At 33.8% G+C, this 15,004-nt stretch overlaps 1 protein-coding gene across 1 annotated transcript; it reads right to left on the bottom strand.

The window, feature by feature from the left end:
- Positions 1-278: 278 nt before the first annotated feature.
- LOC121752295 (microtubule-associated protein 70-2-like) lies at positions 279-5,121 on the bottom strand. Its single transcript, XM_042147286.1, has 11 exons — positions 4,847-5,121; positions 3,349-3,434; positions 2,809-2,874; positions 2,538-2,708; positions 2,225-2,395; positions 1,973-2,128; positions 1,738-1,884; positions 1,538-1,609; positions 921-1,454; positions 655-842; positions 279-531 (listed from the first exon to the last, which is right to left on the bottom strand). The coding sequence occupies exons 1-11, from the start codon at positions 5,028-5,030 to the stop codon at positions 513-515; spliced, it is 1,794 nt and encodes a 597-aa protein (XP_042003220.1). The 5' UTR covers positions 5,031-5,121; the 3' UTR covers positions 279-512.
- Positions 5,122-15,004: the final 9,883 nt, after the last annotated feature.

The following is a 15,004-nucleotide window of genomic DNA, read 5'->3' as shown; positions in this document are numbered from 1 at the left end:
TAACAAGTCGATGCGAGACACAAATTAAGAGTTTTAACTGAGGAAGTACCAAACAAATGTGGCATTCTTTTCAAATAATTTGTTTAATAAAAAAACGGGAGTATTTATTTTAATTTGACATATTTTGTACGAATGCTTTTTCTGTTTTCATTCCATGTAACTATGATTTTCTTATTCCCAGTTCAATTATTAGACCATGTAACTATGATTTTCTTATTCCCAGTTCAATTATTAGACCAAATTATACAGTCTTAAATAGATGATAAGGTGTGGAAACATATGCAAAATCAATACAATATCATGGTTGAAGATACCTCAAAACAACAACTCCATTTACAATTTGCATTGCAGTAGCAGCTCTCAAATCATAAAATATACATTCCTAAAATCAGACAGTTGGCAAACAAGATATACAAAATTATACTACTAATATGTAGGAACACTATATAAGCTCTCTATGCTTACAAAACAACAACACTTGCCTCCAATAAACACAGCAATCAACATTCACTCTAAGGGTGCCGTCCGTTCCTGAAAAATTCATCACCAAACTCTTACACTAATGCTCGAATTCTTGCTACCAACCAAGTTTTCAAAAACGAGCTCCCGTTTAATAGTAGTTAAACAGCTCCGTACGATTGGCAAGCAACGTACCTCATGGAATGCGTATGAGACCCAACATTGGCTCCTCTTGTAGCGCTAGAGCGTCTGTTCCTTTGGTCTTGTTCCTTGCCGGTGCGTACAGCAGCGACTTCCTTCTCCATGGCAGCTACTTCTCTCCGCATCTTCTTGGCCTCGACTTCCATTGCCTTGTTCAACATTTCAACCCTTTTGGCCAACATCTGATCACAGGAAAAAACAGTTCAGAGAGAGTGGGTAGGCAGGGTGCAATAAAACGACTAGTTTAGTGATAACCAGACCTCAATCGCATCATCTTTGTCCTTGAGGCTTTGATCTTTCTCATTGCAAAATTTCCGCAGTGTAATAACCTCTTTCTGCAGCATATCGTATAGCATCCCAGAAACACAGTCTTCATATCCATTTGCCAGCTTTTCAGTTAAGATAACTCCATTCCCATTCTCACAAGGATGAGTTGTTCCATTGTTTGGTGGGGTGTCTTTTCCGTTGGTAAGCCGACTGTCTTTCTCGTTCACATCCATTACCCTCCTATCACCATTGGATAGCTCACCATCACTTTCAAATGAACTTGATGAATCTCTTTCCAGCTTTAACAGTGAACTCGCGTTAATGATACGGGATGACGCTGATAAGCCCCCTTTTCTAGACAGAATTCCATTTGATGATGGTCTCGATAAGTTCTCAGATCCTCCAAGTGATTGCCTGCGTAAAGCTCCATTGTTCGTACTTCTTCCTTGTGATGCAGCACGATTTATACCATTTGGATGCCCTTTAAGCCTTTCCTCCAAAACTTTAAAGCGTAAATGGTATTTTTCCTGGTAGCATATGAAGAAGATCGAGATCAGATAAATTTACAAATTATCGCAGCAGAATGAACAAGGATTATGGGTACATTCACCTTCAGTTGTGCTTCCGCCTTAGCAGCACGCTCCGCAATAGCTAGCTTATCTTTCAGTTGCTGCATTTCTCCCTGTTTTAGTCCCATTAAGTCCAAATTAATTAATGTATGGTACTAGCATGCTATTCAACATGATTAATCAGCTAAATCACTTAAACTAAGCGTTATATTCATAATATAATGAGGTGATTCAGGGGAACCTGATAGAATTTTCTTTCTTCAAGCCACTGCTTCACTGGCATTACTTTGTCACTTGCATCTTTCCAATCGTTAGCAACAACAACAGCTACACGGTTTGCTGATACCTTAGCACGTGCTAGTTCACGGTCTAGGATTCTTTTTTCTTCCTGTTCAAGCAAGCTAGGCAATTAGCAACACCTCAAGAAAAATACAACATGCCACAGGCTAAAATGAATCGAACTAATTGTTACATACATTTATCTCTTGCACTTTTTTCTGGTATTCACGTACGGCGTTGGCAGCAGCACCCCCAGCCAAAACAGCCTCCTCAAGCTCACGAACGGTTTGTGTCAGCTTCTCGACTTCAGAAACCTTTTGTCTGTGCATTTTGTCCAATATTCTATTCTCTTCCTGATGTGATATCATAAGCGTATGTATCAGAAATAACCTAATATCATATCATTACTAGATATTATGTAAACATAAAATGGTATAAAATAGAAAAACCTGGCATATCTCAATCTGTTTACCCAAATCCTGGTTTTTGTTCTGCAAATCATCAACCATGGATGCTTTTGCTAGAGCAATTTGAACAGTACGTTCTGCTTCTAACAGAGCAGCCTCTTTTGATTTAGTAAGTCGATCAAGAGCTCTGCTGTCCTCCTGTAGCTTTGCTACCTAATAAACACAACATTTAGTATTTTTAGTCAGACACCTTTATGGCTCAATCTTAACATACAGCAGTAATAGACGGTTCATCTGCGGAGTAATATTTAGAATACTAAATGCTAGAGTAATTCAAAGTGACCCAGCCGAGCACCTCCATTCTGGTAAGCTTTAACTCGGCCTCCAGAGGTGCGATGATTGCCTCAATGGGAGGCATCTCGTCATCTTTCTGTGCCGCATGCACTCTTCGAAGAGTGGCTTCTGCAGCAAATTGAGCAGCCAAAGCAGCTTTTTTCTCCTCATTTATTTTCTTGATTTCGAGATTCTGAAATTCACAAGGAATAATATAACCTTATATTAAATGGACGTCATAATTTAATGTTTCAAGAAGTTAATACTGTGAATTCAGAAACTGTTTGTCATACCTTGCTTTCAAGTTGCAATTCCGCAGCTTTTAACTTTGCATCTACTTTCTTAAGCTCTTCAGTTAGCTACAGAAACACAATAAGGTTTTATCAGACCATCCCTCAAAAAAGAAGCGTATTATTTCTGTTCTTGAAAAAAATTAGAACACCACCACACGTATAGTGTAAAGAGTAAAAGAACAACAGTCAGGGGCAAAATAGTTATCCATGAGAAAAACTGCTAGAAGTTGTTATTGAATATTCTGTTTCGAGAATCAAATCAATCCCGAGCAACCTTCCGCCACACCAACAATATGTTGAACAGTAAACGACAATGACAAGATACAGCCCAATCAACTGTTTAACCAGTGAACAAAAGCTTCAACCACATCCACTTCCTCCCTTGTGATCCAAGCACCCAATTTCCACCCACATGCTACTTCCAAGATATTATTCAAAAATAAACAATTCCAGGGTGTATCTTTCATATATAACGTTGGTGGACCTCTTAGAATGTGGACAGAAAAAATGAACACTTCAACATTATATATGTAAGAGTACCTCTTCGACTGCCTTCTCCTTGAGGCGTTCTGAATACTTTAATGCTTTGATTTCTGCATGTGCCTCTCCCAATTCACGGTCCTTCTCTGGGTATTGCAGTATAATTTAATAAGAATCCACAAACCAAGATATACTTGCTTTACCACTGAGCAAAACATATTCAAGCTGAATCACACTATCCTTAAATTAATAAAAATAAAGGCTATTTTCCTGATTCAAGCTTCAGAATCTTCAAAAATAATTGAATAGCACAAACATCAAGTGTTTAACCTTTTCCAGCAATTTTGCACCATACCAAATGCAAGTTATGTTTGGGACCATGTTTTCTGTTCATATGGAGAATAAAAATGATGGTGATATTGCCATCAGTGAAGTACTAGTGGTCCTCACCGCCTTCAATGAGAGGGCTGAAACGTGAAGCATATCATTGTTTCAAGCACATCCTATTCTATCTAGAATCTACCAATTTATCACAAACAGCAATTTTAGATTATATATTTTCAGAACTGCAGTACACACCCGATGCAAATTGCAAACACACCGCAATTATATCATCAACCATATAAAGACAATAGCAGCCACATATTTACAACAAATCCAAATCTGCAATCTTAAAATCTCACTTTGAATGCTGCTCAAAATCCATACTTGAAATAATATCTACAAACTTCCCGACTTAGAAAGTTTGACAGACCAAGGACCACAACTAAGTGGAGAGAAGATGAATTGGGTGAGCCAATAAAGCCAAACAATCTGTTTCTAATTAAAAAAAAATGAAAGAGGCTTAATAAAGTGTGCAATGCAATATCTTTAATACTTATTGAAATGATACAAAAATAAAAATCTGATGAATCCCATAAGCAACATGCAGTGGGGACTAGAGAATTGACTTTACGTTCACTCATTCAGAGCAAAAGGTCCACTGCCCACACAACCACATGCTGCATCCGTTTCTTTCTCTTTTTCCTTTCTATTCCTATCTTTAGCTATACGTAACAACAGTCACAATCTGTATTTAACAATAAAATCTAGCTTAATTAAACTTTTTTTTACACTTAAAAATATTAACCAAAATGAAATTGTAATCATTCAAATGATCTTCATAAAACACAAAAACGTGATTAAAGAAGAAGAAAAGGAAAGGTGTTGTTTCAGGGGCACATTTGAACATTCATAGCTCTCATAATTACTTGTATATCTTATTTAAAATTAATACATTCTGTTTAAGTAATAGACTGATGCGTCTTCTGATTACCGGAGAGCACAAATTCATCTTATGGATAATCAATTGTTCGAAGCGTTACAGTGGTTTAGATTTTGTATGATTAAAATCAGAAGTTATTATCAAAGTCCTAAAACTGAAAGATCAAATGGAAGGATTTTAGGGGAGAAGGACTAGTTTTAGAAATGAGAAACATAAAAATAAAATAAATAGAGAATTACCGAAAAACGAAATTTGAAAATAATCGTGGAGGCGAAGACAGTTAGATACACATACCTCGAACTTCGTTTTCGAGGCGAGTGAGCTCGACGCGCACCGGATCGGAGCCATGCATTAGAGTAATGATGTCGTCAGAGTCGGAGCCAGCTCGGGAGATGGCAGCGGCTGGCTTCTTCTTAGCCTTGAAGGAGGCGGATGACGTGAGAGCTTCTCCATTGACGCAATTTTGATAGCTCCCCATATCTTAATCAGAAATTGAAAATCAATTGGAGAGGAGAGGAGGAGAGGAGAGGAGAGAAGAGAGAGAGTGAAGGATGGGTTTGATTGTGGGGTTTATATAGATCGGTTTAATAAAGCTAACACGCCATTTCTATCTTCTCCTTTGGCTTAATTTTGTAACCGAGTTTTTAAGTAAAATTCGCTATCAAAAGTCTAAACTGTCATATGGAGTAGTATATTTTGTTTATAATTCGCTGTAAATAAAAATCATATATTTACTTTATGGAAATATCCAGTATACATAATTCGATAGCTGAAGTTTTGGTATGATCAATTTCCTGTATTTTCGGTATACCGGGCTTTTACAGCATATCAGACTCAGTATGGTCTACCGCAATCCCGTTATATTCTAATATGGAGTACTATTATATTCTAATGAAACATTATATGCATGATATGTGAAGTAACTTTGTTACAATATATATATAGATGTCGGTATATATACATTATATCATAATTTTCGGTGCATACCAAAATTTACTATGGCACAGTATATGAAATTTCATTTGGTTACCTCAACGAAATATTTTTGGTAAAGTATCATATACTACCGAAAAGCATGGCTTATCAAAAATTTGATATTTTTTAATAAGTCTGGTATTTGATATTTTTCTCCCCCAAACTTTAGAGCATGGCTAACTTACATCCCAACCCATAATCTTTTTTATTACATCATTGTTTTTATCATTGTTTCTTTTTATTTTACTTTAGGTTATAATTTATATAACTCCATTTCTCTCCATATTCTTTTCCTATATCTCTTACTTTTATAATTAATAAAAATTAAAATATCTTAAATTACTTATTCTATAATTTTTCTAGGAGTGGAGCTACCACTTCTTCATGTTGAACTTGAGAGTTCAACTGAGATTGCCCATAGGCAAAGCAAAATGATCTAAAGAATCATTGGGTGAGATTGTAGTGTTCAGATCCTTCCCAGAGCGACTTTCAATGCAAAGGGATAAGCCAAGGTGGAGATTTTCCTCGGTCGAGGTATTCGTATCGATGGATTCACCCCCCACCCGTGGATTATTGATCATGGGCGAAGAGTTTGGTTCTATTAGGAGCGCCACTTAAAGCAGTATCCCCGAAAAATTTGGGGTTGTTTGAAGAATGGCTCGGATCGCCTCGAACTTAAATATCATCTTCTCATCTTCGAAGAAAAGCTCCTTCGATTTTTTTGAGAACGTCGGCAACACTGGTGGTTGCTAAGCCACATCTTCTAGGTGTTGGTAATGAAGCCAACAAATTTGGATACGTCCTTTTGCACCCAAGGCCTAGTGCTTTCGTAGAATATTATGATCACAGTTGGATTCTCTAGCCGGCTTGACCTCGTTGTACTTCATGCCAAACTTCTCCCAAAATATCTTTATTTTTTTATTGTTGCTGAGGATGAGGTCTTCCAATACGTTCGCGCCTAAGCCTTCGTCTCCCCCGGGGTGTACTTCTTCGGGCCATGATCTCCGATAGCCACCTTATTTCCAGTAGCGATCAAGGAATTTCATATTGGAGGTGCGATAAATAATTACATCGCTTTGGAGATTTAAAATTCAATCAATCTTTTTCTTTTTTTATTTCAATTATTTTTAATGTTACTATTAATTGAATTTTTTTTTCAATATATAAAATGGAGGTTGATATTTATATAGCAAAACTTTATTTTAGTTTGGAAAAGGTTTTAATACTGAATGTATGATAAAATAAGAAATCATAAATAGTATCCAACATACATACTTTAGTGTGTACGTATAAGACAAATGAAAGAACAAATAATAAATGTCTCTTACTACCAATCGTGTATCAAATATGATTAAAATAAGAAACCATAAATAGTATCCAACATACGTGCTTTATTATGTACATATAAAAAAAATGAAAGAACATATAGAATAGTAAAACCTGCGCCTGAGAAAGGTCAAACCTGGATCTACACTTGGACATATGAACATTTTACAATTAGGCTATTTCATCTTTTGGGGATACAACTATACCCCTTTTTTTCTAAACTGGCCCTTTCCCTTCCCTCGTATCCTCGGTTTTATATCAGCGACTTCGTAATCGTTGGTATTTACCATTGGCAACTGAAAAATAATGTCGTTCATCCCCGTCAACGAGTAAGCAAAGACGATATCATATTCGATGTTCCAGCTAATGGGTCTCGTTGGATCCAAACTATTTGAACGAACAAAATCATCTGGCTATTGTTGTTCATTGGATTGAGAGGGATATTGTCATGGCTCGGTTCCATTTTTTTGTTAGAAAGTACTATACAGGTTGAGAATGAGATAAGAGATGGAATGATAGTGAAAATATGGTTGTATTTATCGATGTTTAAGTTCATATTTTTTTAAAAAAATCGCACCCAAACCCAACCCACAAAGACCACCCCAACGGTGTGTGTATCCCCATTAACATGCAGCATGTGTCTCCCCGCACTACCCATACTCGGTGCCATCCCCCTCCATCTCCGCCCCACCCAGTGGCCAACAATGCAAGGGTATCGAGCACCACATCCCTTCTTCGCGGTGCGACACCCCCTCCCCACTCCATTATTGATGCTCTTAGTAGTTTGGATATATTGTCATGTTGTGTGTCCTACCATTCATAAGTACACAAATACTCTATTTCTCTCATTTTTACTCGAGTTGTTGCCGTTTTGATAAAAAAAATTGAAATGTTGACTTTGAATGGATATTTGGATTTTTGCAGTTAAATTATAGATGGCCCAAGAGTATCGACAACAACGTGTTTAACGATGTGAGTGTGGGAGCTCAGCGCTGGAGCACAGCGTTGCATTTTGTGTGGACTTGATCCCCAGTTGGGTCGTCCAATTAGAGGACAACACATGATATTTTCAATTAAAATTTTGAATTTAAAAATAATTAATAAATGAATACAGATAAATGTACATAAATTATACACACACGTAATTCTCCTAAAATTACAAATTTAATTGAATTATATTATAAATTAATTTTGTTATTATATTATTATATAGCAATAAGAAAAGTGATATGAAAATTTTATAACTAATTTTTTACATGATTTCGAGCCTGATTCGAAATAATTATACAATATTCAATTAAAATAATATTATTTTTTTAAAATTTATAGATATTTAGGTGTCGCGTGTTATCCGTTAATTCTACACAAAAGAGGCAAACCTAAAATAAAATCCAACTTCACCTAATTGAATAAATATATTGATTTGTGGGAAATAATTAGGAAAAATAACAAGAAGGTTAAAGAGTAATGATTCCGTGTACAAGAATGCATGCATATTTGAAGCCTACGAAATTAAATATGTCCTACTTATTTTAGCATAAAATTAAATATCACGCAATATTTTCACAGAAGAGCAGATGTACAAGTCATTATCCAACGATGAGTAATTGATAATGTGACATAACAACGGCAACATTTTTGTTTAGGAACGGTCGCAGCTCAACAACTTGTGGTCCATTTTCAAAAGTTGCTGCAGTTTACCGTTGCAGTTACCAAACTAAACCAATTACTTTCTAAATATGTGCTTTTGATTTAATTCATTATTAGTATAAGATAAATAAAGATTGAAATAGTATCGTTTAAGCAATTGTATCACTACTTTCTAGCTTTTCCTTTTCCTTTTTATCATTTTTAATCTCGTCATAATCCGATTTATCTTTCAATTATAAACGAATGATTTGGTTGAATGGGGTTTTGTTTACATCACCTTTTTGAGGGGATTTTTAATATAATATCCCCTCAATCCTAATAAATGGACTATAAAATATTTGGTTTACAGTATGAGACTTTTTCCTATTATTTTGTGTGTTAATGAAAAAAAGAGTACAGTAAAAGAGAGGAAAAAGTAAAGATGTTGTTTTCATTTTAGAAAATGTTTCATTTTCAATCAAATAATATTAAAAAAAATATTTCATTTTTAAAAGGAGTATAATATGATTACAATAAGTGTTCCAATTAATAAAAAAGTTAGTAGTAAATATATGAACACCGTTCAAAAATAAAGTGCCAAATATTTGAATTATTTTTTAAATAAATTACTCCCTCCGTCCCTGAGTTTTTGTTACATTTTTTTATTTCCGTCCGTCCCACAAAATTTGTCATATTTCACTTTTTAACATTTTTTTGTAGTGGACCCCACATTTCACTAATTTATTCCCACTCACATTTCATTATAAAACTAATACTTTAAAAGTAGGATCCACACTTTACCAACTTTTTCAACCCACTTTCTATTACATTTCTTAAAATACGTGCACGGTCAAACTGTGACAAAATTTGGGAGACGGAGGAAGTAGTTACTAAATTAATTTGATAAGGAGAAACTCTCAATTATACCAAAGACTATAAATCGTTTATGAATGATATCTTTTACAACTTCTTCTTTTCATGTTGTAATAAGATTTTTCATTAATACGATTCGTAGCTCAATAGTAGAAGTATTTTTTTGGTACTACATATCAGACTGTTTGGGAGAAGTCAAGGGTCACAAAACTAATTAGAGATGGTTATATCAATGATAAGAAAAAAGTAGAAATTAAAAGCAATCCAATCAATATTAGACATATCATTATGGGTCTATTTAGTTGAAGAAACACAAGCATGTGCTTAAAGAAGACTATAAGTGGGCGTAATTATATGCATTCAACATTCAATTCAGTAAACAACGTCATTTTGCACTGTATAAATGTAATAAATAGTTATGCTTCTAATGTTCACCAAATACGATTTTTTTTTATTAAAGGTGTGTAAGAATACACCGAACTAACATGTCACACTAACACACATTTAAACACATGATCCAACATGACACAATATCTAACTATGAAATAAAACATACTCCCTCAGTCTCAAGGAAGATGACCACTTCCTTAGTCAACACGAAATATTATGTAGCTTTATTTTATGTAGTAAGTGGAAAGAGTAAAGTAAGAGAGATGAATAAAGTAGAGATAAATGTATTTTCATTTTTTGTAATGAATTATCTTGAATGGAACAAACTAAAAAGGAAAGTGAGTCATTTTCAATAAGACGAAGGAATACGTACTCTTTTACTTCAAAAAAGCAGACGTTGGAAGCGGCAAATATTTTTACTGCAAATTGGTAAAGTAGAAGATAAAGAAAAAATTAATCTAAAATAATGTCAATGGATATTAGTACTTTTTCTGTCCCTCCCTCAAGAGTAGCATTTTTTAGTTTTTAATCCACCCCACAAGAATATGCAGTTTCTTAATTTTAGAAACTTTTTTCTATTAATTAACATGAAACGCATTCTCCACTAACAATACTTTAATTTTTTTTCTTCTAAATTCTCTTACTTTTATCTTGTTGAATTGATACGATAAAACTGGTCACTAACTAATTAATTATTAATTTTATGCTACTTTTATCTTGTTGAATTGATACGATAAAACTGGTCACTAACTAATTAATTATTAATTTTATGCGAAGTCAAGAATTGCCATCCGTAACACTAGCATATGATTTTAAAAAATCATGTGAATGTGAGTGAGTTGATTTTTGATAAACAAAACTTGACGTATGGGTATAAGAATGATTAGTAAATGATTAGTACAGTATAATTTGTATGCGAGTGTTGATGGGAATAAAGAGGAACATGGTAAGTAGAGTGGGTGGAGGTACAGAGAATCAAATCAGGTGGGAAGGGCAAAATAGGAAAGAAAGAAGCGGGACAAGCGCACATGTGAGAAAGCGTAGAGAGGCCTTCAAAACCTAATTTCATGTAGGTCCCCTTTTTCTATTTTCATTGTTTACTAATCCCCACTATTTATTTCACTTCCATAAAATGCATCATCTAATAATACTCCTAGTCTCCATGAAATCATAATTGGTTATTCTTAATGATATTCATGACCTTCAAGATTTTGATAAATAATTCTAATGATTTCAAAATAATGTCAACAATTGTTGTAGTATAATTTAATGTCAGTGACACAACCCAAACATAAACCTTACAGAATTGCGATAGAGAGATGGATAATGAGAGAAGTAATTTCAGAATAAACAATATAAATTGTATTCCCTCCTTCCCAAGGTAGTTGGAACATTTATTCTAGGCACGAGATTGATTTGTTAAAGGTTAAAGTAGAAAGAGTAAAGTAAGAGGGATAATAAATTTTTTACAAAATAAAAAATGACTCAACTACCTTGAAACAAACCAAAAGGAAATACGACTCAACTATCTTAGGACGAAGGGAGTATATATACATACAAAGACAGTGTTGGCATCGAAATAATTGAAGAATACTCGTATAACTTCACATTAAAATTTTTCCAATATTATATGATAGTAAGAAGGTGATCATCAATTTCGACAGCAAACTGAATCTCTAGGTGCAAAACATATTGCTATCACATTTCTTTTCCCCAGCTAGCACAAGAGATCTTATACTTAACAACATTAGGCGTCATCAATTTTCTATAAAAAAAAATTAACCGCCTGCGCCAAGTGCACAAGAGACTAACATCATCGTTCGACAAGTATAAGATAGTTGGCATAATGGGGACTACTTATGTAAAAATGTTACTCTAAATGTTTTAGATTATAGTTTGTACATTGGGTATTATGTCGTAGACACATTAATGATGATGTGGAAAAATTTAGAGAAAAACTTCATCAAGCATGACTAAGGCAACTTAGCCACAGTGGTTACTAAATAAGTCAGTCACGTCGAGAACACAGGTGGTTGGTAGATTGACATCGACGCTACTGCCCACGTGTGTGCCGATAGGAGCAAGTTTATCTCCTGCAAAACTGTTGAAGGGAGAAAGCTATCTGAGTGGGATGCGATCGTCAAGGTGTCGTCCGACATACCAATAACTCCGAAGGAAGTGTTGCATGTCTCAAACATCCGAAAGAACTGGATCTTGTGCTCCATACTAGTGAATAAGAGTTTTGGTTTAGTGTTTGAGTCTGATAAATTTACATTGTCAAAATTTCGAAAGTTCATCAAAATGAATATGCAAGCAATTGCGCCTCAATGTTGTGTAAAATTCATTTGCATGCTATCCAATTATATAGTTGCATTCTTTCATTTGAAATTTCGAAAGTTGGGCACTAATGAGCTAGCTAAATTGGTATAAAAAGAAATACAGAGAAAACAAGAAGACAGAGGTAAGAGGAGAAGATAAGAAGAATTCAGTAAACCGAAATTACTGCAAAGGCTTTGTCATGTCTTATGACATGAACTATCTCAAGGATTCCTTTTAGCTGTTTCAATGCAACAATGATAAATCCTAATCTGCACACCACACACTTGATCAAATACAGAATTTTCATAAAATCAAACACACCTTTGAGTTGAGTCTTGATCAATGCTACAATATCATTCAAAATTATTGAGCCTAATGCAAAAAACACCTTTTGTTCAATGCACAACAGAATCTTTATCCACCTTTGATAATTTGTTAATCAAAATACTAAAATATCAGGAAGCAAGGATGTTAACGAAAATCAGAAAGAAACAAATTAGCTTGGGGGTTAATTATATCAAAAATATCTTGTATGAGATCCAACTTATACGCGGCAATGTCCATCTGCTTTTCGATGATTCGAACCCATCGTTGTTGTAGCTTTGTCGCATTCTCATCCCCAATCACTGTCCAGTTCCGTTGAAGCTCTTCCTCCATATGGTTCTGTCTTAGAAACGACGCCAACCGAGGATAGTCGTCTGGATTCGCTGGACTCACAATCTTCTTACTACCACTTCCAACATCCTTTTCCTTGTCATCGCAATTTGTCTTTGCTGGACTTACAATCTTCTTACTACTTCTTCCAACATCCTTGTCCTTTTCCTTATCATCGCGATTTGTCTTTGCTGGACTTACAATCTTCTTACTACTACTTCCAACATCCTTGCCATGTTGATTTGTTTTGGCTGGACTCACAATCTTCCTCCTCTTCTTACTACTTCCATCATCCTCGTCGTCTCCATCGCTGTCGCTTTCGTACGAATCCGCAACCATCAACTCATCTTCCCACTCCGAATAAGAAGATTCTTCTGATGAAGAAAGCATTGAGATTGGAAATTTTTTAGGGGTTCCATCCATGTTTTTGGACACACACTGCTAATTTTCTCCTTTGCATATATAGCAATTACCATACCAATCGTCTCCAAAGCATTGATCCATTATAGAAAAGATATGATTTTATTTTCAAACTTTAGTAAATTGAATCAATTTTATACATATTAATTGCTGATGTTGCTTCTAGGTATAATGACAATAATTTGGAATGACCGAAAATAATTGATTATGGAATTGGTATAATGACCACAAATATAACCAATCTTTCTTGTTCTTCAAACAAACTCCATTTATGACGAACCAAAGATATGTTGAATTAATCTTCCATGAATTGGTGACCACCATATTTGACTTAAATAGGAACCGAAATTGTGGAAGTCAAATTTACAAGATTTTCGTAATCTTATTTTTACTTGGATCTAATTGAAATAAAACTGGGTATATTATTTTTTTAAGGAAAATTATTATTTTGATATTATGGCAATGCCATAATGGAGTTTAAATAGTAAATATGCATTATTTTGTATTTTTATATAAATTCATATTTTGTTTTTATACTAACTTTATTACCCTTTACATTAAATTATTCATTAAATACACCTATATAAGGACATTGCTCGAACTATGCATATGGTATAATTCTTATTTTTAACATGGAATCCATATATTTATGATGACAATATTTTTTTATATTTCATCCTTTTATTGCATTTATTTAAGAATATCTTTAAAATTTTAAATACTGGAGTATAATTTTATCAGCTTTATTTAATGTACATTTATTTATCTAATAAAATAATGATATACTATTATTAGCAAATAATAATAATGTGTTTTTTATTTATCAAACTAGTATTTATAAATTTTAATTTAAATAAATTAATAAAAAACAAATAGTTAAATTATTAATTTTTTTATCTAATTTTAGTAAAATATAAATAATTATATCTAACATATTAAGGATATTGCCCTAATTATGTATATGGTATAATTCTTTTATTTTTAACATGGAATCCATATATTTATGATGACAAGTATTTTTTTATATTTGATCTTTTTATTGCATTTGTTTAAGAATATCTTTTAAATTGTGGTTGCTATGTTCAATAGTTTCTAATGCTAAGGCATCAACTAAAATCATGGTATGATCATGCTTGAGCTAAGTCCATGAAGAAAAATGAAAGGAAAGAGGTTGTGGGAATTACTTTGGGTAAAGAGTGGAGTAAATGGTGATGAGTGAAGGAGTTTGATCCTCTTGTTACCTTCATTACCTCTTCCTTTTGTTTTTCTTCTTGAACTCATTAATTGAACCTTACTTGCTCTCTTCTTTGATGATATGAATGTGTAGAAAAGATCAAGATTTTGCTTGGGGAAACAAAAGAAAGATGGATGGAGGTGGTGGAGTATATATAGGCATAGAGGGTGCATGGTTTTACATGTTTAATCTCATAATCCTCTTTATGATTATAATCGCATTTCCTTTTTTTGTGTATTCTCGATCTTCAAGTTGTAATAGCATAGGACTTTTCAAAATCTATTTGACCATGTGTTAAAAGAACTCGTAGATTTTTATACCGCAATTAGCAAAACTATTAAACGTCCTCTTTATGATTATCGAGATTGGGTGCATTTTAAAACCCGAATAAACGAGAATAACAACTAATGCAATGGGATATTGGATCAACTAGGGTTCGAAAATGGTGGATGTTACACGTTTTAAGTTAGTAGAATGTGGGGTTCACTACCAAACGTAGTAAAAATGAAGTCTAGACAATAAATAGAACGAACTAAAATGAAAACTGAGATACATAATATAATGTGAACACGGAAGAAGTAATTTGAATATTTTCACCCCAACAAAATTGAAAGTAAAATTTTGGTTTCGAA

The sequence above is a fragment of the Salvia splendens genome, chromosome 10 (assembly GCF_004379255.2).
Source record: "Salvia splendens isolate huo1 chromosome 10, SspV2, whole genome shotgun sequence".
Classification (NCBI taxonomy): domain Eukaryota; kingdom Viridiplantae; phylum Streptophyta; class Magnoliopsida; order Lamiales; family Lamiaceae; genus Salvia; species Salvia splendens.
The sequence above is the reverse complement of the archived record's forward strand: the minus strand, read 5'-3'. Positions and strand labels throughout refer to the sequence as shown.

Bases quoted from the DNA above. Each gene is read 5' to 3' on its own strand.
- LOC121752295 (XM_042147286.1), bottom strand. From the start codon at position 5,030: ATGGGGAGCTATCAAAATTGCGTCAATGGAGAAGCTCTCACGTCATCC. The intron at 2,396-2,537 runs GTGCTCGGCTGG...TGTGTTTATTAG, and splicing joins TAAAGCTTACCAGAATGGAG to GTAGCAAAGCTACAGGAGGA. The intron at 1,885-1,972 runs GTATGTAACAAT...TTGCTTGAACAG, and splicing joins AAAAAGTGCAAGAGATAAAT to GAAGAAAAAAGAATCCTAGA.